The sequence below is a fragment of the Coregonus clupeaformis genome, chromosome 6 (assembly GCF_020615455.1).
Source record: "Coregonus clupeaformis isolate EN_2021a chromosome 6, ASM2061545v1, whole genome shotgun sequence".
NCBI classification, from domain to species: Eukaryota; Metazoa; Chordata; class Actinopteri; order Salmoniformes; family Salmonidae; genus Coregonus; species Coregonus clupeaformis.
The window spans coordinates 46,499,745-46,524,385 of NC_059197.1; the positions used below are offsets into that span (position 1 = coordinate 46,499,745).

Genomic DNA, 24,641 nt, shown 5'->3' on the forward strand with positions numbered 1-24,641 from the left:
TTTTGGTTGAAATTACGTTGAAACAACGTTGATTCAACCAGTTTGTGCCCAGATGGTATTGCCTTTTCATATCCATTGAAGTTCACTCAGCTGCGTACTGTTTAAACCATAGACTTATGTAATTAGTTATATTTGGTGAGAGGAGCCTCATGTCAAAATGTAATTTTCAAACGTGTATGACCGCATTTTTTTCTTCCACCATTGCCTGATACAGTTTCCAGCACGGTTTTGTTGCGTTAATAACAAGTGGGTCTCTTGGAACATATTAGGCCTACTTGTAAACTGGGAGAATGGGGCTGTTGTGTGCATTCACATGCTTTGAACTCGATTGACAAATGTCAAACAAGCGGTGTCAACCATAAACTAAAAGTACAGCTAACATGCTTCCAAACAAATTATAGTGTTAAAAAAGCACAATAATAAATAGTTTTTTATAAATAATGTTTTGTTATTTAATTTAGCTGCCGAAAATGCTATTATCGAAGTAATTTTCTTGCGCTAGAGTTCAGCGTGTGGGATAAAGTGGAACAGAGATTATTTCCCACTAGTAATTAGGAGTTGGAGGGTCGTTCAAGTGCATTTTTCCCAGTTTTATGCTGGTATTTACGAATGTACGAGTTGTTATGAACGCAGCATTAAACAATGTCGTTTGACAGCTGGCCAGTGGATCGCATGCGCCAAAAGACGCTGCTGAATGAATAGGAGGGAAATCAGCAACGACCGAATAACCTCGGGCGCCTGGCACAGCATCTGCTCAAATTATGACAATCTCGCCGCCTCTGCTTTCTCTAACTAAGGTATCCGTTTCCTGGACCTTGAATGGCGCTGGTCACCGTTCAGCGTTCGCCAACACCCAGCGTTACCTCCAGCCCCTGCGTGTCGGTGAGTTGTCGAGCTTGGTCGTCTGTCCATAGCACGGGATTTAAGGCTCAATTCTATTGTTTAGGGTGGACATAGTTAGCTAACAAGCAGGTTGTTGTCCCATGCACTAGTTAGCTAGGGGAAACACTTTTCACGGCACTTCGATATCGATGACCTTTTCGTAGCAGGAGACTGAGGATAAGGTTAGGGTTAGCGGAAATGGTCTCCTAACCTGCGACGAAAATCACTTCGTAGCTAAGTGCGGTGAAAAGAGCGTCCCAGCTATCTACAGTAGCTGGCTATGTCCTGCTTTTTTATGAACATGCTTTCCTACGAAATTGTTTAACTGAAATGTGTTTTAGCTGTCTGCGTTGTGTATAAATATACACTTTTGACATTTGCATATACAAAGTTAAACTTTCCTGTTTCCAGACACGTTTTCTCTTAGCTACCACAGCCACTGGCTTGCCAGCTAGCCAGTGAAGTTTCTCTAACCTTGTAATTTAGCAAGTTAGCTAGCTATGTATAGTGACTGTTATGCAATGCAAATAATTCCAGTACATATCTGACCTGTTTATCCCAAAGTCAATTATATAAATAGTCTTAATGAACTCAAAGAAGCCAGCTCATCAATAGCTTAGCAATCTTAGTCAGTGTCAATCTTTGTTGGCGTGTTTACCCGCGCATAGCTAACTGACCATAATGTTGCACTCAGTCACTGCCATAAATGTTTGTAAATGACTAATGTATAGAGTTAAAACTGATCATTTGTAGTACAACAGACCTAGCTAAAACAATGTTATGGACTCTCACAACAGTTCCATATCAACTAGGCTCAAGTTATTCTCCTGTTTTGCATGAAAACCGGGTTAGTATGACATGGCTGTCAAACTACATTTTATGATCCGCATTGGGGAAGATTCCATATGACATCGAGGGTTGCCTGGCTGGCTGATATGCTAGCGGAATATTCCACATAAGGGTTGTAGCTAGACAGCCTAGCCCTAGATATTAAATGCGTCCCAAATGGCATTTTATTCCCTTTCGGTCAAAAGTAGTGCACTATATAGGGAATAGGGTGCTTTTGGGACGTATCCATTGAAAGCAGTCAGGTCTGTGGCTAGAGAAATTAAAATTTTTGCTGTGACAGCCCTCTGTGAGTTGTCAATGCCTGAATCACATTATGCCAGTATAAATGGGAAAGAGGACCTGAGGGATGAACTATGTTTCTCTCAATCAGCCATGAAAACAACTAAAGCAAAGGTCAACACAGAAATGTAGAGACAATGTGTTAAGAGCAGTCAGACAGAGAAATCAGGTTATGTAGGTGAAAGGAGCAGATAGCCTATTTACAGGTAACTGCCAAAATAAAGGAAACCTAAAGTGTCTTAATAGGGCGTTGGGCCACCACAAGCCACCAGAACAGCTACAATGCCCATTGGCATAGATTCTACAAGTGTCTGGAACTGTATTGGAAGGATGAAACACAGAATCTCCCATAAGTATTCAATTCGGTTTAAATCTGGTGACTGAGACACACGCCCTTAAACCCCCAACAACAACTGCTCCCCGACCGCCGATGACATGGCTGTCGATTTAATGTAGCCCCCCGCACCTCTTTAATTCAGAGGGGTTGGGTTAAATGCGGAACACACATTTCAGTTGAATGCATTTAGTTGTGCGACTGACTAGGTATACCCCGTTCCTTTTCCATTTCCCTATGCTCCTTTGAGACCCCTCTTTCAAAGTCACTGAGATCTCTTCTTCTAGCCATGGTAGCCAAAATAATATATATTTGTACATGACCCTAAGCATGATGGGATGTTTTAATTGCTTAATTAACTCAGGAACCACACCTGTGTGGAAGCACCTGCTTTCAATGTACTTTGTATCCCTCATTTACTCAAGTGTTTCCTTTATTTTGGCACAGCTATGGTCCTGGGGGTACCAGCTGCCTGTCATGTGACATATGAGAGGCACCCATGTGAGTGCTCTTGTGAGATACCTGAAGCCTTCTCCTCCTGAGAAAGAGCCTCCTCAGATTTGTTCTACTGGCAGGCCATTACCACAGCAAGATACCATGCAGGTCAGGGTTATTATGGCTGGTGTCCTTGGAACGATGGATGGTCGTGATGAAAAAGCATTATAGTTGACTGCCTTTGCTGTATGTGGACATAGTGGTATCATATCCTTTAGCTCCATGTGTCTGATATCCCATTGGACACATTTTTTGCAAAGATGTTAACACCATGCAAGGAAGATTTTAGGCCTAGCCTATTTGATATAGGCCTATATATATCTGTCACCCCTACCACTGACTATTGTTTAGGAAAGTATCAGCGTAGACTGAAGTGTCAAATATTGACTCGCCTATTAATTAAGCCTACTCTGTATTCTGAACATCGAATCAGAGAGAGGGATTGCTGGACGGAGGCATCTGCCTAGTAGCACACTAAATCCTCCCCTCTCATTGGCTCGATGCAATCCCCTGTACATCCTTCCTCCATGTGATGGCATGGTAACCATGGAGATGGGCCTGTACATAGTATTACATGTATGGTGACTTAATCACGGGGAGAGGAGGAAGCTTGCGGTCTCTCCGCCACTTCGCCACTAAAACACCTTTCTATAGCAGCCTGGATGTGAATTTGCCTGGATGTGGTAGCAGCTGATTTACATAATCTGGTGTGTGAGGGTTTATGTCCAGGCCAAGCCATGTTTGCCTCCATTGTAGTAGGCTACATTCAGTGTGACAGTCCAGCATGAACTGATATCTGTCTGCTTTTTTTATTTGTGCATGTTTGCCATCATGGTCATGCGCACAAGCCCAACAAGCAGATCTCTTTGCATAGACTAGGCTTAAATGTAAGCATTTTTGTATTCTTGAGTATAGGCCTGGGCTCTGTCTGGGGTTTTGTGTGTGTGCTCTGCTCCTCTATGAAGATGCGTTCTCTGGACCACTTTTTCCCATCCCTGTGTGTCATGTACAGTGAGGGAAAAAAGTATTTGATCCCCTGCTGATTTTGTACGTTTGCCCACTGACAAAGACATGATCAGTCTATAATTTTAATGGTAGGTTTATTTGAACAGTGAGAGACAGAATAGCAACAAAAAAATCCAGATAAACGCATGTCAAAAATATTATAAATTGATTTGCATTTTAATGAGGGAAATAAGTATTTGACCCCTCTGCAAAACATGACTTAGTACTTGGTGGCAAAACCCTTGTTGGCAGTCAGATGTTTCTTGTAGTTGGCCACCAGGTTTGCACACATCTCAGGAGGGATTTTGTCCCACTCCTCTTTGCAGATCTTCTCCAAGTCATTAAGGTTTCGAGCCTGACGTTTGGCAACTCGAACCTTCAGCTCCCTCCACAGATTTTCTATGGGATTAAGGTCTGGAGACTGGCTAGGCCACTCCAGGACCTTAATGTGCTTCTTCATGAGCCACTCCTTTGTTGCCTTGGCTGTGTGTTTTGGGTCATTGTCATGCTGGAATACCCATCCACGACCCATTTTCAATGCCCTGGCTGAGGGAAGGAGGTTCTCACCCAAGATTTGACGGTACATGGCCCCGTCCATCGTCCCTTTGATGCGGTGAAGTTGTCCTGTCCCCTTAGCAGAAAAACACCCCCAAAGCATAATGTTTCCACCTCTATGTTTGACGGTGGGGATGGTGTTCTTGGGGTCATAGGCAGCATTCCTCCTCCTCCAAACACGGCGAGTTGAGTTGATGCCAAAGAGCTCGATTTTGGTCTCATCTGACCACAACACTTTCACTCAGTTCTCCTCTGAATTATTCAGATGTTCATTGGCGAACTTCAGACGGCCCTGTATATGTGCTTTCTTGAGCAGGGGGACCTTGCCGGCGCTGCAGGATTTCAGTCCTTCACGGCGTAGTGTGTTACCAATTGTTTTCTTGGTGACTATGGTCCCAGCTGCCTTGAGATCATTGACAAGATCCTCCCGTGTAGTTCTGGGCTGATTCCTCACCGTTCTCATGATCATTGCAACTCCACGAGGTGAGATCTTGCATGGAGCCCCAGGCCGAGGGAGATTGACAGTTCTTTTGTGTTTCTACCATTTGCGAATAATCGCACCAACTGTTGTCACCTTCTCACCAAGCTGCTTGGCGATGGTCTTGTAGCCCATTCCAGCCTTGTGTAGGTCTACAATCTTGTCCCTGACATCCTTGGAGAGCTCTTTGGTCTTGGCCATGATGGAGAGTTTGGAATCTTGATTGATTGCTTCTGTGGACAGATGTATTTTATACAGGTAACAAGCTGAGATTAGGAGCACTCCCTTTAAGAGTGTGCTCCTAATCTCAGCTCGCTACCTGTATAAAAGACACCTGGGAGCCAGAAATCTTTCTGATTGAGAGGGGGTCAAATACTTATTTCCCTCATTAAAATGCAAATCAATTTATAACATTTTTGACATGCGTTTGTCTGGATTTTTTTGTTGTTATTCTGTCTCTCACTGTTCAAATAAACCTACCATTAAAATTAAGACTGATCATTTCTTTGTCAGTGGGCAAATGTACAAAATCAGTAGGGGATCAAAAAATGTTTTCCCTCACTGTACATCATGTGTCTGTATAGGACATGGTGAATGTAGCCATTCTGTCGTGCATTGGGCTTTATTAACCCACTTCAGTCTCTCTCTCTCTGACCATGCGGCTGGTCAGAGGTTGGTGGGGGAGGGGGGGGGGGGGCTGCTGTGTCCAGGATTGACAGCCTGATCCCTGGGAGAAAGTTCCCTGAGTTTGGGGATTACTGGAGCAAAACAGGCTGGGATTATGGCCTGCCTGTCTGTGTCTGAGCAGGGACAACAGACTGCCGGGCCTGGCCTGGGTGGGTGGGTGGGGGTGGAGAGGGAGAGGGACGCTTCAAAACAGGCCGGCAGCCATTTCAACCCTTATCTATTCTGCCTTGTTCTGGGTTTAGTGAAATATCACAATGTCCAACCCCATGACATGGATGAAAATTGATATTTAGCGGCACATTTAGCCGCCGTGGAATTCATTATCCTCTTTAAAATAAGGTTAATTCGCTCTTCCTCGGTGCCCGATGTAAAACGTGTTGCAAAATCTCCCTTGAATAGATAGCTATACACTTAAATCTAACAAGCCTAAATATTAACAGCTGGTTTTGACTGGCTGTGTAATTCTTGTTCAGAAGGTCTGGCTGCAGCACACCTCTAATATTGCTGTAGGAATCTATTTGGCTCATTGTTAGTCATTTGAGTCACTTGACTTGATTCATATGCTTATCTCTTTGTTCAGGCCGGTTATTGTGAACAAGCAACCTTGTCTAGTCATGTGACCGCAGCCGTCTGTCTGTCTGTGCGGCCACATATTGATGGGTGTGTCTGTCTGTAAATGTGTCATTACTATAGTCCGTTTATGGATACATTACAGAGTGTGTACACGCATGTTGGTTTCTGACTGGTTCTCTGCTCTCTCCCCAGGAGGTAGACAGTGGTGAGGATGACCGTCGCTCCCAGCCCCGGAGGTAAGACTATACCATTACCAGTCAAACTAAGATGATTGGCTGAAGCCTACTGTTAGCAGTAAAACAATCTCAACGTATTGTAACTATTAAGTATTTTGGGGCATTGCACTGACAACCTTTCAGGCCCAGCTGAATTTCTCCTCAATTATTGTTGGGTTCAGTGCCTGAGTCAGCTGAGACTAATGTCTGTCATTGGACCTCAAAGCTCAGCTGTAGTTCCAGCTACTGTCCACCAGGGAGAGTTTGTTGACCAGAGTTAATGTGCTGTCTTGGCAGTTGGGTTGAGATCAATACTGTCTCTTGGATCAACTCCGCTCACATACTCTGCTGCAGAGTCAACTGACTCTCATTTAGTCTCAGACCCAGGCAGCACAGTGACGGTCAGAGGGGTCTCAGCAAACACTTGTACAGAACAGGAACATTATAATGACAGTCAGGCCTGGGCTGGTATAAAAAGCATACACATGCACACACGCATGCACAAAACAAGAGTGACTACATATCTCCTTTCAATTTACAGTATATCACAAAATATATTTTCTAATATCTTGAAAATGACATTTCTATCAACATGTAGACTCGCTCTTGGCTAGCATCGTTGTGTCAGAATTTGTATTGACACTTAGTGTTAGGTTATTACAGGAGAAAGATAGGAAAGGAGTAATGGTTGCCGTTTTGCATCTCCAAAACACTAGGCTATATTTGAAATGCAAAATAGTTAGCCTATGTACGTATTTGGGTTGGTTTGTAGTACTCGTGTATGACTACTCCAAGTGTTTACTCCTGCTATATTTGCATATCTGATATGTGTTACCTGTCGCTTGACGTCACTGTGTGTTTATAGAAGGACAGGATGTCACTGTTCTTGTTGTTGTTCTTGTTTGTTGGTTCACTTGTCTTAGCAGTTGGGTTTATCAGTACTGTCTGTTGGATTAAGGTCCATTCACACAGGACATACTAATAGTTATACGTTAGGCTATAGGTTATAATAGGTTAGGTTAGCCTAAAGGCTATTAACCTATAGGCTATAGTATAGTCCATAGGCCAGGGATCATCAACTAGATTCAGCCGCGGGCCGATTTTTTATTATTATTATGTATTTTTTTCTGGAGCGGATGGTCAGGGGGCCGGAACATAATTACAAATAATTTGTAGACTGCAAATTGACTGCAAGACTAAAACATAATCATTTCAAACCTTGCTTACATTTGTATACAATCCCGTGACTCCCTATTATGCGTGGGAATACTTGAACAGATTTCTTCATGTTTTCCTGGTGTTTTTGTCCAACAATAAAAATTCCAAAGGGGAAAAAAAAGTATGTATACAGTGCATTCGGAAATTATTCAGACCCCTTCCCTTTTTCCACATTTTGTTACGTTACCCCCTTATTCTAAAATGTATTAAATAAATAAAACATGATCATCAATCTACACACAATACCCCATAATGACGAAGTGAAAACAGGTTTTTAGAAATGTTTGCAAATGTATTAAAAATAAAAAACGGATACCTTATTTACACAAGTATTCAGAACCTTTGCTATGAGACTCGAAATTGAGCTCTGGTGCATCATGTTTCCATTGTTCATCCTTCCATTGTTCATCCTTGATGTTTCTACGATTAGATTGGAGTCCACCTGTGGTAAATTCAATCGTTTGGACATGATTTGGAAAGGCACACACCTGTCTATATAAGGTCCCACAGTTGACAGTGCATGTCAGAGCAAAAACCAAGCCGTGAGGTCAGAGAATTATCCGTAGAGCTCCGAGACAGGATTGTGTCGAGGCACAGATCTGGGGAAGGGTACCAAAAAATGTCTGCAGCATTGAAGGTCCCCAAGAACACAGTGGCCTCCATCATTCTTAAATGGAAGAAGTTTGGAACCACCAAGATTCTTCCAAGAGCTGGCCGTCCGGCAAAACTGAGTAATCGGGGGAGAAGGGCCTTGGTCAGGGAGGTGACCAAGAACCCGATGGTCACTGACAGAGTTCCAGAGTTCCTCTGTGGAGAAGGGAGAACCTTCCAGAAGGACAACCATCTCTGCAGCACTCCACCAATCAGGCCTCCACCAAACAGTCACTCCTCAGTAAAAGGCACATGACAGTTTTCCAAAAGGCACCTAAAGGACTCTGACGATGAGAAACAAGATTATCTGGTCTGATGAAACCAGGATTGAGCACATTGGCCTGAATGCCAAGCGTCACGTCTGGAGGAAGCCTGGCACCATCCCTACGGTGAAGCATGGTGGTAGCATCATTCTGTGGTGATGTTTTTCAGCGGCAGGGACTGTGAGACTAGTCAGGATCAAGGGAAAGATGAACAGAGCAAAGTACAGAGAGATCCTTGATGAAAACCTGCTCCAAAGTGCTCAGGACCTCAGACTGGGGCAAATGTTCACCTTCCAACAGGACAATGACCCTAAGCATACAGCCAAGACAATGCAGGAGTGGCTTTGAGACAAGTATCTGAATGTCCTTGAGTGGCTCAGCCAGAGCCTGGAATAATGGCGCCAGAGGGGATGGCTGCGGTTTTACTGGCTCCTAACCAACTGCGCTATTTTTTTGTAAGTTTTTTCGCATTGTTTGTAAGTTATTTTGTACATAATGTTGCTGCTACCATCTCTTATGACCGAAAAGAGCTTCTGGATGTCAGAACAGCATTTACTCACCTCGAACTGGACGAAGATTTTTTCTTTCGACGAGACCAGACCCAAATCCCTGTCATTCGCGTAAAGAAAATACGAAAATACAGGGGGCGGAGATCAGGGTGAATTGTGAGAATACGTCGGCGAGTGGGTAACCTTCCTCTACCATCCGTGCTATTGGCCAACGTGCAATCGTTGGAAAATGAACTGGATGATCTCCGTTTGAGATTATCCTACCAACGGGACATTAAACTGTAATATCTTATGTTTCACAGAGTCGTGGCTGAAAGACCAGACTGATAATATAGAGCTGGCTGGGTTTTCCGTGCATCGGCAGGACAGAACCTCTACGTCTGGTAAGACGAGGGGTGGGGGTGTGTGTGTCTTTGTCAATAACAGCTGGTGCGCGATGTCTAATATTAAAGAAGTCTCGAGGTATTGCTTGCCTAAGGTAGAGTACCTCATGATAAGCTGTAGACCACACTATCGAGACAGAATTTTAATCTATATTATTCGTAGCCGTCTATTTACCACCACAAACCGATGCTGGCACTAAGACCACACTCAACGAGCTGGAAAGGCCATAAGCAAACAAGAAAATGCTCATCCAGAAGCGGCGCTCTTAGTGTCTGGGGACTTTAATGCAGGCAAACTTACATCTCTTTTACCTAATTTCTACCAGCATGTAAGATGTGCAACCAGAGGAAAAAAAAAAATCTCTAGAACACCTTTACTCCACACACAGAGACTCATACAAAGCTCTCCCTTGCCCTCCATTTGGCAAATCTGACACTAGTTCTATCCTCCTGATTCCTGCTTACAAGCAAAAACTAAAGCAGGAAGTACCAGTGACTCGCTCAATACGGAAGTGGTCAGATGACGCGGATGCTACGCTACAGGACTGTTTTGCTAGTACAGACTGGAATATGTTCTGTGATTCATCCAATGGCATTGAAGAGTATACCACCTCAGTCACCGGCTTCATCAATAAGTGCATCGACGTCCCCAAAGTGACCATGTGAACATAACCCAACCAGAAGCCATGAATTACAGGCAACATCCACACCGAGCTAAAGGCTAGAGCTGCCGCTTTCAAGGAGCGCGAGACTAATTCTGAAGCTTATAAGAAATCCCGCTAAGCCCTCAGGCGAACCATCAAACAGGCAAAGCGTCAATACAAGACTAAGATTGAATCCTACTTACGCTCGTCGAATGTGGCAGGGCTTGCAAACTATTACGGACTACAAAGGGAAACCCAGCCGCGAGCTGCCCAGTGACGCGAGCCTACCAGATGAGCTAATTGCCCTTTTATGCTCGCTTCGAGGCAAGCAACACTGAAGCATGCATGAGAGCACCAGCTGTTCTGGACAAATGTGTGATCACGCTCTCCGTAGCCGATGTGAGCAAGACGTTTTAAACAGGTCAACATTCACAAGGCTGCGGTGCCAGACGGATTACCAATGCGCGGACCAACTGGCAAGTTTCTTCACTGACATTATCAACCTCTCCCTGACCAAGTCTGTAATACGTACACATTTCAAGCAGACCACCATAGTCCTTCTGCCCAAGAAAGCGAAGGTAACCTGCCTAAATGACTACCACCCCGTATCGCTCACATCGGTAGCCATGAAGTGCTTTGAAAGGCTGGTCATGACTCACATCAACACCATCATCCTGGAAACCCTAGACCCACTCCAACAGATCCACAGATTACGCAATCTCAATCACACTCCACACTGCCCTTTCCCACCTTGACAAAAGGAACACGTGTGAGAAGGCTTTTCATTGACTACAGCTCAGCGTTCAACACCATAGTGCCCACAAAGCTCATCACTAAGCTAAGGACCCTGGGACTAAACACCTCCCTCTGCAACTGGTTCTTGGACTTCCTGACGTGCCGCCCCCAGGTGGTAAGGGTATGCAACAACAGATCTGCCACGCTGATCCTCAACATTGGGGCCTACAGGGGTGCGTGCTTAGTCCCCTCCTGTACTCCCTGTTCACCCACGACTGCGTGGCCAAGCACGACTCCAACACCATCATTAAGTTTGCTGACGACACAACACTGTTAGGACTGATCATCGACAACAATGAGACGGCCCATAGGGAGAAGGTCAGAGACCTGGCAGTGTGGTGCCAGGACAACAACCTCTCCCTCAATGTGAGCAAGACAAAGGAGCTGATCGTGGACTACAGGAAAAGGAGGGCCGAACATGCCCCCATTCTCATCGACGGGGCTGTAGTGGACCGGGTCGAGAGTTTCAAGTTCCTTGGTATCCACATCACCAACAAACTATCATGGTCCAAACACACCAAGACAGTCGTGATGAGGGCACGACAACACCTTGTCCCCCTCAGGAGACTGAAAAGATTTGGCATGGGTCTCCAGATCCTCAAAAAGTTATACAGCTGCACCATCGAGAGCATCCTGACTGGTTACATCACCGCCTGGTATGGCAACTGCTCGGCATCAGACTGTAAGGCGCTACAGAGGGTAGTGCGTATGGCCCAGTACATCACTGGGGCCAAGCTTCCTGCCACCCAGGACCCCCCCGATCTAACATCTCTGGAGAGACATGAAATTAGCTGTGCAGTGACGCTCCCCATCCAACCTGACAGAGCTTGAGAGGATCTGCAGAGAAGAATGGGAGAATTTCCCCAAATACAGGTGTGCCAAGCTTGTATATACAGTGCCTTGCAAAAGTATTCATCCACCTTGGCGTTTTTCCTATTTTGTTGCATTTACAATCTGTAATTTAATTGGATTTTTATTTGGATTTCATGTAATGGACATACACAAAATAGTGAATGAAAAAAATAACTTGTTTCAAAAAATTCAAAACAATAAATAACGGAAAAGTGGTGTGTGCATATGTATTCACCCCCTTTGCTATGAAGCCCCTAAATAAGATCTGGTGCAACCAATTACCTTCAGAAGTCACATATTTAGTTAGATTGCACATAGGTGGACTATATTTAAGTGTCAACAAAGAGACCAAAGATAACCCTGAAGGGGCTGCAAAGCTCAATAGCGAAGTTTGGAGTATCTGTCCATAGGACCACTTTAAGCCGTACACTCCACAGAGCTGGGCTTTATGGAAGAGTGGCCAGAAAAAAGCCATTGCTTAAAGAAAAAAAATAAGCAAACCCGTTTGGTGTTCGCCAAAAGGCATGTGGAAGACTCCCCAAACAAATGGAAGAAGGTACTCTGGTCAGATGAGACTAAAATTGAGCTTTTTGCCCATCAAGGAAAACGTTATGTCTGGTGCAAACCCAACACCTCTCATCACCCCAAGAACACCATCCCCACAGTGAAGCATGGTGGTGGCAGCATCATGCTGTGGGGATGTTTTTCATTGGCAGGGACTGGGAAACTGGTCAGAATTGAAGGAATGATGGATGGCGCTAAATACAGGGAAATTCTTGAGGGAAACCTGTTTCAGTCTTCCAGAGATTTGAGACTGGGACGGAGGTTCACCTTCCAGCAGGACAATGACCCTAAGCATACTGCTAAAACAACACTTGAATGGTTTAAGGGGAAACATTTAAAAGTGTGGGAATGGCATAGTCAAAGCCCAGACCTCAATCCAATTGAGAATCTGTGGTATGACTTAAAGATTGCTGTACACCAGTAGAACCCATCCAACTTGAAGGAGCTGGAGAACTTTTGCCTTGAATAATGGGCAAAAATCCCAGTGGCTAGATGTGCCAAGCTTATAGAGACATACCCCAAGAGACTTGCAGCTGTAATTGCTGCAAAAGGTGGCTCTACAAAGTATTGACTTTGGGGGGGTGAGTAGTTATGCACGCTCAAGTTCTGTTTTTTTTGTCATTTCTTGTTTGTTTGACAATAAAAAAATATTTTGCATCTTGAAAGTGGTAGGCATGTTGTGTAAATCAAATGATACAAACCCCTAAAACATCAATTTGAATTCCAGGTTGTAAGGCAACAAAATAGGAAAAATGCCAAGGGGGGTGAATACTTTCGCAAGTGCATTCGGAAAGTATTCAGACCCCTGGACTTTTTCCACATTTTGTTACGTTACAGCCTTATTCTAAAATTGATTAAATTGTTTTTTTCCCCTCATCAATCTACACACACTACCACATAATGACAAGCAAAAACAAGTTTGTAATTTTTTTGGCAAATGTATTAACAAAATAACTGATATCACATTAACGTAAGTATTCAGACCCTTTACTCAGTCCTTTCTTGAAGCACCTTTGGCAGCGATTTATAGCCTTGAGTCTTCTTGGGTATGACACTACAAGCAATCACAAAGCCCTGACCTTAATCCTATAGAACATTTGTGGGCAGAACTGAAAAAGCGTGTGTGAGCAAGGAGGCCTACAAACCTGACTCCGTTACACTAGCTCTGTCAGGAGGAATGGGCCAAAATTCACCCAACATATTGTGGGAAGCTTGTGGTAGGCTACCCAAAACATTTGACCCAAGTTAAACAATTTAAAGGCAATGCTACCAAATACTAATTGAGTGTATGTAAACTTCTGACCCACTGGGAATGTGATGAAATAAATAAAAGCTGAAATAAATCATTCTCTCTACTATTATTCTGACATTTCACATTCTTAAAATAAGGTGGTGATCCTAATTGACCTAAAACAGGGAATTTATACTAGGATTAAATGTCAGGAATTGTGAAAAACTGAGTTTAAATGTTGTTGGCTAAGGTGTATGTAAACGTCCGACTTAAACTGTGTGTTTACATACATACATACAGGTGTTTTTATTTGGCCCCTCAAGTTTACCGAGCAACAAAATTATAAAAATTATGATTTTAATTTTCATAATTTTGTTGCTCAGTAAACTTGAGGGGCCAAATAAAAACACCTCTGTGCCAAATTGGTTGGTGAACCCTGCTATAGGCTATTAGGACCTGGATATAGTACACATTGAATTGACAAACAAGGGCGTGTGTTTGTCTGGGTTTGAGTATCACTTCCCCTTGGCTTGGCCTAACGTCAAATATTGTTCTCGTCAGTAGCATTTCACCTGAACGCTCCATCATATGACCTTCATAAATTCGTAACGTCATCATGATAATGATATTACATAGCATTACTTGACAGAGCTGATTTGTTGTAACAAGACTAACTTTACCCAGTCATGGCAAACATCATTATTTTGGTTAGCTAGTTGGCTTGCATCAAGTCTGTTGTAATAACTTCTTAAATGGCTATTTAGCTCTCATGGCTGTGAATTATGCTCTGTTCTCTTATGTTACTGTTATGACAGTGTTATGTACACCTAACCCTTGCAATGTAGGGTATTTTCTGTACATTGATTTAATTTGACTTAGTCTATTGAATTTAGCTAATTTAGTCATTTAGCAGACGCTCTTATCCAGAGCAACTTACAGTTAGTGAATGCATACGTGTGTGTGTGTGTGTGTGTGTGTGTGTGTGTGTGTGTGTGTGTATGTATGTGTATATATATATATATACACATACACATATACACACACACACACACACACAATTTCTTTTCATTTTTTTTTTCCATACTGGCCCCCAGTGGGAAACTAACCCACATCCCTGCCGGCCAAACCCTCCCCTACCTTGAACGACGCTGGACCAATTGTGCGCCGCCCATGGGTCTCCCGGTCGCGGCCGGCTGTGACAGAGCCTGGACTCGAACCAGGATCTCTAGTGGCCACTGCGCCACTCGGGAGTCAACTGCACTGGTAGGAGTCAGAGTTCTTCATACCAGTGCAGTTGGTTCTAGTTTGCAAACATACTGGGTCCACCACTGCAAACTTGTTTTGGCTTCATGCCGAGAAGGAGCCAACGTGACATTATGTGCATTTGGCCAGCACAACCCCATAACAGAACATTTAATGCCCATTATGCTTTGCACTGACTTCACCATGCAACTCTGCACTCCAATGCTGCAGGACATGTGTGGTCAATTATCTATTAGGTAATACTATGGCGATGGTGAGGTAATTTCCCCCCGCCCTGCCCATTCAATGTCCTCTGTGAGAGTGTTCAGATCTTGGGCTATTTTGTCATTTGGCTCCCTCTTTTGCCAATTCCTCCCCCCAACTCCTTCTCATCCAACCCCCTTATTGTAACAGCCTGACCCCCTCGTTGGTTATGTAACAAGAAGCCCAAATTAACTGTTTATTACATACACCTCATAAGGATTCCAGTACTAGAAATACATTGAATCTAATTGGCTATCAGAAAAATAGAGGCATCGTTTCAGGGGGAAAGTTGTGCAGTACTCCATGTTCAACATTTTGCTCAGTCCTTACCAGTTATGGTTAGAGTGCCAATGTAATCTATTCTGTGCCACACACACACACACACACACACAAGAAAGACACGACAGCTGTTGGTCCCACGGCTCTGATTTAAGTGTAACATACAGTAATACATTAATCTGTGTGACGTGGATGCACTGCGATGAATGTCAAGAACAGCATACTATATAGTACAGGCCTGCTTGATTGTCGTTAATAGTAAGGAGCGGGCTGTTGGACTGCAGGCCTATTGAGGGGGAGAAGGGATAGGCTAAAGGATGTTCAGGGTCCTTTCTGTGACCTTGTCTATCCATTGTTTTCAGTAGGCATTTCCTTTCAACTGCTAACTTCAACATGGCTCTGGTAAGATTTGAGTCGGTAGACACACACACGCACACTCTTATCTCGAAATTCATAACGTACCTGTATAGATATATATATTTTTTATTTATTGAGCATAGGCCTGTTTATTTCTGCAGCAGCACAAATTATAAGCAAGCTACACTATATATACAAAAGTATGTGGACACCCCTTCAAATTAGTGGATTCGGCTATTTCAGCCACGCCCGTTGCTGACAGGTGTATAAAATCGAGCACACACCCATGCAATCTCAATAGACAAACATTGGCAGTAGAATGGCCTTACTAAAGAGCTCAGTGACTTTCAACGTGGCACAGTCATAGGATACCACCTTTCCAACAAGTCAGTTCGTGAAATGTCTGCCCTGCTAGAGCTGCCCCGGTCAACTGTAAGTGCTGTTATTGTGAAGTGGAAAAGTCTAGGAGCAACAATGGCTCAACCGTGAAGTGATAGGTCACACAAGCTCACAGAACTGGACCGCAGAGTGCTGAAGTAAAAATCGTCTGTCCTCAGTTGCAACACCCACTACCGAGTTCCAAACTGCCTCTGGAAGCAACGTCAGCACAAGAACTGTTCGTCAGGAGCTTCATAAAATGGGTTTCCATGGCCGAGCAGCCGCACACATTCCTAAGATCACCATGTGCAATGCCAAGCGTCGGCTGGAGTGGTGTAAAGTTCGCCGCCATTGGACTCCGGAGCAGTGGAAACGCGTTCTCTGGAGTGATGAATCACGCTTCACAATTTGGCAGTCTGACGGACAAATCTGGGTTTGGCGGATGCCAGGAGAACGCTACCTTCCCCAATGCATAATGCCAACTGTAAAGTTTGGAGAAATAACGGTCTGGGGCTGTTTTTCATGGTTTGGGCTAGGCCCCTTAGTTCCAGTGAAGGGAATTCTTAACGCTACAGCATACAATGACATTCTAGACGATTCTGTGGTTCTAACATTGTACAACAGTTTGGGGAAGGCCCTTTCTTGTTTCAGCATGACAATGCCCCCGTGCAAAAATCAAGGTCCATACAGAAATGGTTTGTCGAGATCAGTGTGGAAGAACTTAACTGGCCTGCACAGAGCCCTGACCTCAACCACATCGAACACCTTTGGGATGAATTGGAACGCCGACTGCGAGCCCGGTCTAATCTCCCAACATCAGTGCCCGACCTCGCTAATGCTCTTGTGGTCGAATGGAAACAAGTCCCCGCAGCAATGTTCCAACATCTAGTGGAAATCCTTCCCAGAAGAGTGGAGGTTGTTATAGCAGCAAAGGGGGGACCAACTCCATATTAATGCCCATGATTTTGGAATGAGATGTTCGACGAGCAGGTGTCCACATACTTTTGGTCATGTAGTTACAGTGCCTCCTAAAGACATGATTGTTATTAAGTGTTAATCAAATGTTATGCTTCTGTGGCAGTACTGTTGATATTTAAACTAGGTAGCTAGCTACACACACACTCGATCGGTGACCACATCTCAAGCCATGCATGTTTGGATAATGGGTGTGAACAATCCCAGTACAGGGCAGACTTGGAAACAGGTGCAACCGGGCTCGCTCAAGCTCCGTACAGGGCAGACCAACAGGCACAACCAACGGACGGGGTGGCGAACTTGACGACGTCACAATTACTTGCGGGCAACGGGTTCAGAACAACAACGGCAAAAACTTTTAATAAAAAAACATAAATAAATGACCACCACCCAAAAGGGCGAGTGGGAGGGGCACAGGTTGACTCCCATCTGTGCACGTGCCTGCTGCTGCGCCTCAGATGTGGCTGGCAGAGCAGGTTATTCTGGATTTGGGTTAACCTGTGCTCAGTGTTCGCGCAGTCCCGTTACCGGTTGCGGGAAGGAAAGGAAATGGCAGACACAGCAGCCAGCTAGCTGTACATGCTGACTCAAACCCCGGGCCTGGAGTCATCGTCTTTCATTACAGCCTGTTTCTCACACCTGTCTGTCAGGTGGGAACACCTCTCCTGGCTACCAACACCACCCTTCTAACCTCAACTGACGATGATTTTCCTGATCATATCACTGTTTTCCTTCTAATTTCTGCTGCCTTAATTGTCTCTTTTGTTTTTTAGCCCTTCACTTAGGTCCCAAGGTGCTCAGATCACAACCAAATAGGCTAAGTGGTAGGGAAAAAACACTAGCTTGACGGGGCATGCATTATCCTGCCTTGTAGCGTTTATGTCCAGGTCTGTTACTAGTGCTGCAGTTAGTGTAAGCTAAGTGTTCTGGCTGGTCTCATTTCAGACCCCATTTACTCCTCCAACTAGCTCCAGTGCAGCAGGCCTATAGGAAACAGCTGCTCACTGGATGTTAAGGGGTAACTTGGGGAGTACACAGAGGCCCAGTGACTGACTGCTGCCTGCAACACTTGTGACCTTTTTCTGGTAACTCTCATTCAAAGAGAGCGAGAGAGCGACACAAGCCATTGCACAATCGGACCCGCGTGTTTACCCCACATGTCGCACCCTATTACCAGAATCAAAACAAAACAATGTGATTTAGTAGTGGTCTAGCCTATTGAAAGACGTGCAAAACATTCTGTGCCACATAACTAGCACAGATGCTGGTCACACAGATGGTGATTTTAATGTGTGTTGGTTGGTTGAACGTTGGCTGCGATGATAAAACAATGTGTGACTGGCTAAACCTCATGACCGGAGAGGAGGCTGAATGGAATGGAGAAGACCATGTGACGATGCCCTGTAACCGAAGACACCCAGGTATGTGTGAGTTTCTAGGTCTCATTCCCTGTCATGTTATTCGGAGTGCACCAGGAGTCAAGTGTTACACACACTTTGTAAACACTGAGTGTAACCTTGTCCCATGCCGTCGCTGCCAGCCTTCTCATCTCTTCTTTGGCCACTTAGGTTATAGAACTTTAGAGGGGAACTTGCATAGTAGTTGCCTGTTTGTGTGTACCGGCTGCCTGTGTGATGTAGTGTCTTGGGTAATGGCGGACCGTAGGGAATGGAAACCTCAATGGCGTGTTTTGACTAAGTGCCCTCTGATTGAGCCCCTGTCGTCAGGTGTAATTGACCTCTGGCGTCTGACCTCTTCTACTCCAAGCTTCAGGCAGCACTACATTTGCATAATACATAATACAACCTACATACCTAGCTTCTCTGGAACCAAGGAAAAAGCCACGGGGGAGCATGTGAAAGTACATTGCCCGCCGCCATTGAAGCGTTCCAATATGAGTGAGACCAAATGAAGCTATAGCTTAGTTTTCAATGGACAATGGCCTGTTTATAAGGTGGACATTTAGCCATGTAGGCCTAGCCTATACAATGTTTGTTTTGGCTCAAACGTACCAGGAAGGAAGTAAAGGACAGAGGAAGAGCTGTGTTCTCAGAACCGTCACCTTTGTTGTGTACACACTACCGCTTTCATTCTTTATCCAAGGCCAGGTCGTCTTAAGTGAAATTCCAGGACTGGCTTCTCTTGGTTCGGAGACGAGGGACAATGGGGAACAGGAAGAGGAGACTGAGCTGTTGACTTTCTGGGGACTCATTGTAGAGCAGACCTTGAAAATACTGTTCGGTTACCTGCCTTGTTTGTACAGTAATAGTACAGCAACTTAGGAACATTTATGGACACCAACAGACACACTAAAATAGCTTCCATAGAGTCCGCTTTGTCACTTGGCTCTCATGATACTGTTGTGATCAATGGCGAAGGTCTGTACTCGCACTTGAGATCTGTGCTCCAATTTTAACGTCTCCCATTGACATTAATGAGTGATATATGCAAAAGTCCAAGTTTCACAAACTGTAAGTTGAATTAATTAAAATAAGTACATTCTTGGTAATAACAATCCCTTAACTAGCTAGCCTTTATGACATTGGTTGCGTCTCAATTGTATTTCCTTGACTCATGTCCTCTCCTCCTTGCCGCCTCCTCAAAACACATTGGAAGAGAAGGTCCTAGAGGAGGAATCTGACCTTCTCCTCAATGTGTTTTGAAAAGGAAGTGAGGAGAGAGGACACGAGGAGACAAGGAAACACAAATGAGATTCATCTATTGTAGCCGAGTGGAGCCCAAATCCATCCAAATGATCTCACCCCCAGTGGAGTAGAACTAAGCTCAGTTGGGTTGCACTGCTTTATAGACCTCTTTAAAAACGATATATCGCTTGCCAGTCTGATCCAGATAACAGGCCAACACATGAGTTTGTCCTTAGATAAGCATTACAAAAGATTATTTGAGACTTTTGTCAAGTTGCTGTCTGGGTGTACTCCGTAAGGTGAAGCAGTGTCCACGAGCACAGTCCCAAGGAGTGAGTTGTTGGTAAACACACAGCTGTCACAGAACATGTGGTTGCAATAGGTATGTCCAGGTCTATTAAGACACTTTATGTTGGCGTTTCCTTTATTTTGGTAGTTACCTGTGTGTTCCTGCTGTACTTTTTACTCTTTATTTCAACACCTCCCTGTACTTGTTGGTCATCACATTATATGGCTGTCTTGCTCTTCCACAACCTTGTCGCTGCAGGAGTGCCCAATGTGTTGTGTCTCCTTGTCGCTCTCCCCTTGTCTTTCCATTGGGCCCTTCTAAGCACATGTCAGCAACTCCTCCCTCTCACGAGTTGAGTTTGTAGTGCCTGCCTGTGTCCTGTTTAGAAGTTTAAAAGCTATTAAAGTAGGAGGACGGACACGAGTGCTCTTCATAGACAAATATTGATTATAGGTCGTTTGAAGGATCCTTCCGCAAGAATAATTCCGTACAGCGTTGCAATTAGAGGATACTGTACTTTGTTTCATAATTGTATGATAGGCTACACGTTTTTATTTTACAAACAGGATACTTTATTTTCTAGCTGCCTATTTTATAATGCCGCGAAGGAGATAGGTCGACATACATACTGTCAAATCTATCGGGTTCGTTGGACTAATCTGTGTTGACCATGGTCGCAGTGGAGTGAGCCATTACGAGGATATTTGGCGCCGCCGGTCTCATCAGCTATCGGTCTGCTGTTCCGTGGTCCAGTCATGACGCTCGGAAGTGTGTCCACCACTGGGAGCTCGGCAGAGGGCTGCTTCTGCTCCTACTGCGGAGCGAAGATGATGCGCTACTTCTCCGACAACGGAGTTGTGTCTCAGAACCAGATCAACCAACTGTGAGTTGTACATTTTTGCGGTTAAAATTTAAGAAAACATTTCCCCACTTAATAATTTCCCCACAGGATTAATTTTCCATGAAGTGGAAATGCGATGTTGAAGTATGTATGGCTACATTTCAGATGTATTTACTTTAGCTCAGTTGTCACTTGTCTCAGACGTTGCAACATTATTGTGAAGGAATCTGACACAATGTGACAGTCCATCCTGACTGCATGTATTTCCCAACAATGATGTAACAGGATGTAAGTAATCTTGACAGGGCTTCCTCTCCTGGTTGAGAAATAATAGCACAGATGGCACAATGGGTTATCCTTAATTGCATGGCGCGAGATCTGAATCATCTACCTGGCTGTCTCCAAACTGGTCTGATGAATCCTGTCAGTCAGATATCCATATAAAGCAACAGTGTCTGCTCTATGAACTAAAGCCAGAGAATCAGCCTGCCAGTCTCACTTGACCCCCCCCATCAGGTGTATGGCTCTCCTCTGTGTCCTCTAAGCCTCTAAACTGGCTTCTCCAGGTGTATGGCTCTCCTCCTGTGTCCTCTAAGCCTCTAAACTGGCTTCTCCAGGTGTATGGCTCTCCTCTGTGTCCTCTAAGCCTCTAAACTGACTTATCCAGGTGTATGGCTCTCCTCTGTGTCCTCTAAGCCTCTAAACTGACTTATCCAGGTGTATGGCAGTCCCTTTGATTTTCTGCTTCTTCAATATAAACAAAGAAAATATTACATCAAAATGAGTTATAGCTTATTATAAATTATATTTTGGCTGATTGTTGTATTACGTGACCTGAGAAAATATTCTATAGCGTATCCATCCATGTTTTAGAGTTGAAGCTCTTTGTTCTGAAGCTTGCAGCCATTCTAACTAGGCTAATTGGCTGAGGTGTTCTTGGCCCTCTGTTTTATACAGCGTGAGACCAGTCGTCAGGTCCAGGTGGCCGGCCAGAGACTGATTTGATAGCTGGCTTGTAGTACAGGTGTGAACGTAATACAGGAATGATTAGAACTCACCCATTTAAAGGGAGTGCTTTGAATACTGAGAAATAACCTACCTGATGAAGGGTAGTTAGGGGGTTGTATTTGTCTGTGTTTTGATTGTTGGGTAGGAAGGCACTCAAGTAAGGGCACCTGTATTTCCAGGTGTAAGTTTAGTCAAGTTGTTAGTGTTAATATGTTGGAACTAACCTTGGTCCAGAGTTTTAGTCTAGGTCTACTGCGTGTTTCAGGGCTGTAGCAGTCCATCGGACTTGATCAGTGTTTTGGATGAACCAATGCGATATGCTTGAATCAAAAAGCCCATATCCTCGTTGCAAATACTCTACCATCAAAGCTGCAATGAAAACTTGTGTTATTTTTGATCACATAATCACATTCCCCTGTGACAAGAACTGGCTGTCCAGACCATGTTGGATGTTGCGCAACCCTGATGTTGCTCCCGACTGATTTTTGCGTTGATTTACCATTTTGCTCTGACGCGTGCTAAATGAAGACATGCAAATGTGTTGTCTGCTGTCCATGTACTCACTTTGCACTGGTTTCTATGACTACATGCGTAGTAGTACTACTTATTTGCTTATGGGGAGATTAGATATCATTGCTGATAGTGCGGGCCCTATGTGTAACATGGGTACTCCAGGAGTGGGTATCTTGTATTTCCTCACTCACAAGTTCACTGTGTGTGTGTGTGACAAGGGCTGTTATCCTTATTATATGGCCTAGACTAGTTAGTCATTTGAATAGCCTAGACTTTGTCTTCATTTGAAACTCACCTACACACTCTCTCTCGCTCTCTCTCACTGGCGCGCACAGGCACTTGTATGCCATAAACAGCACCAGATGTAAGAAAGCCAACTTCCTTGTTTTGGAGGAAAGATTTGGCCAGGTTTTAGTATGTTTTCTCTTAACCTTTTCAGGGTGGGGAAACAACCACCTATAGGCTATATGATGGCATCATGGCCTCCTTTTGTTGACATCTCTGTCAAACCAACCGATCCAGAAAATCGATGGGTTTTGACAGTATTTTCATTTACAAACCGATTTTGTTGTTAGTGTGTAACCATTCTATAAATAGACAGAAGAATGCCTGTATGTCATAAAAACTTTAATGTTTAACCATGGGCTGGGCTAATTGCAGGTTTACGGTGTTTGGCTACCAGCTGGAAACCTGAAATCTAAAGAGGCGTTGTCCCACTAATAATTTAGAACACTACCCCCCTTCAATGTACACCAAACACACGTGTGCTGCATTACTGTGATTCTGGGGGAAATCATTTGAATCTGACTCGCTTTAAGGGTGTGTGTAAAGATTGGCAGCCGTACAAGGAAGTCAGATTTAGGTTGTGTGTGTGTATGTGATGTGATTGTCTGTCATTAGTAATATCCATAAAATCGGAAAAACACTAAACAGAACGGGAGACATTGATGTTGGTAAGAGATGTTACATGTCTGGTTCATCAGCAGTCTAGTGAGACGTTACCATGACGGTGCTACTAATAGTGAATGAGGATGTGACAAATGTACAATTTTTCAATCCTTTAAACAATACGAAAAATCATAAGTGACGTGAATTCACAATTCAGATATGATCCTGCGTATGACCAGTAGGGGGCAATGCAGTTCAATCTACCGCAGTCCTGGCTACTTACCAAACGGCGCGCACCTTACTGCTGTCCCCCACCCACTCAGAAACGATGCTAGTTAATGCCGTTTTAGGTTCTCTGCTGTGTGCCTCTCCTCCATGTTCACAGTTGCCAGTACATAGGACTTCATGTCCTACTTCTCATTAATGTGATGGCTCGTTGCAGTGATGTATGACAGCAATCCTACAATCTGTTGTTAACGCCACATATGGTGTTTGAAAGCTCGCGCTTTATACTTGCATAACAATCATTGTACAATTTCTCCATCCAGGCCGTTTTTTGACATGGCATCTTGTAGTCTTTGTTCTAGATATGCTATCAGGGCAGTGAAGACGACATCCTCTACCATTGACAATGGCTGCATATCAACTGCAATAATTTCAGGGATTTTTCTCACTGCTGCCAGAAACGAGTTGGGTCTCACGGTGACTCCCTTTCAGATGGTTAAGCATTGCACCTGTACTGCCACTGTAGCTCAATTCCACCTTGCAAAGTTTGCATTTATTTCATCACCTTTTCATTTAACTTTATCAAAGTATTGCCATACAGAACTTCGCTGCTGTCACTTCCCTGTCTCACTCTCTGCCATTTTTCCAACTGCTAACGACGATGACGTGCGGAGCGCTTTATAACCATGGCAAATCATTTGAAAGATGCATATCTCGTCCTAGGAACGTTACATCATTGTTGCATTAGGTATTTGTTGAATTTTTCCCTTTTATGATGATGATCGCGACCTGTTAGTGGTAATTTTGTGATAAATGCACAGTTTTTCGGTTTGGGATTTTTTGTAAATGGTAACGATCCCAATGTTTTAAATGTCCACACCCCTAGTAGGGAATAGGGTGCCATTTGGGATGCACACTTAGTTTTGATTTGATCGCAGGCTGCTTTCTAACATCTCAGCGTTGATGGAACTCCACCTTAATTCCGGCGGATTAGAGTTTGATGTAGGCGGTGGTAGATGGGGAATTTCCCCCTCTCCTCTCAGAATAGTCCTGAGGCCTTTAACTTACCAGAATTAGTCCCGAGCCTGACTGCACTTACTAGGAAACTGGGACTCGACTCCAACTCCAATCCAGCTCAAGAAACACTAACAGGTTCAGTCAGTGTATCTTTAGCCTTACCCTTTGTCTCTTTCCCTCTCTGTCTGCTTCTGGGTCTCTGTCTGCTTCTGGGTCTCTGTCTGCTTCTGGGTCTCTGTCTGCTTCTGGGTCTCTGTC

General features: G+C 44.2%; 1 protein-coding gene across 2 annotated transcripts in view; it reads left to right on the top strand.

Annotated features, from left to right (window-relative positions):
• The first annotated feature begins 645 nt into the window (after positions 1-645).
• The window catches only part of LOC121567475 (protein phosphatase Slingshot homolog 2-like), a 41,578-nt gene continuing 17,582 nt past the window's right edge, over positions 646-24,641 (top strand). Inside the window, exons 1-2 of one of the 2 annotated variants that reach the window (XM_041877541.2) lie at positions 646-882; positions 6,330-6,373. In XM_041877541.2, the coding sequence (XP_041733475.2) occupies positions 820-882; positions 6,330-6,373 (107 nt within the window). In that variant the 5' untranslated portion in view covers positions 646-819. Of the gene's footprint in view, positions 883-6,329; positions 6,374-20,300; positions 20,775-24,641 lie in introns of those variants that run through there. The other variant, XM_045220856.1, reaches the window with a different exon arrangement.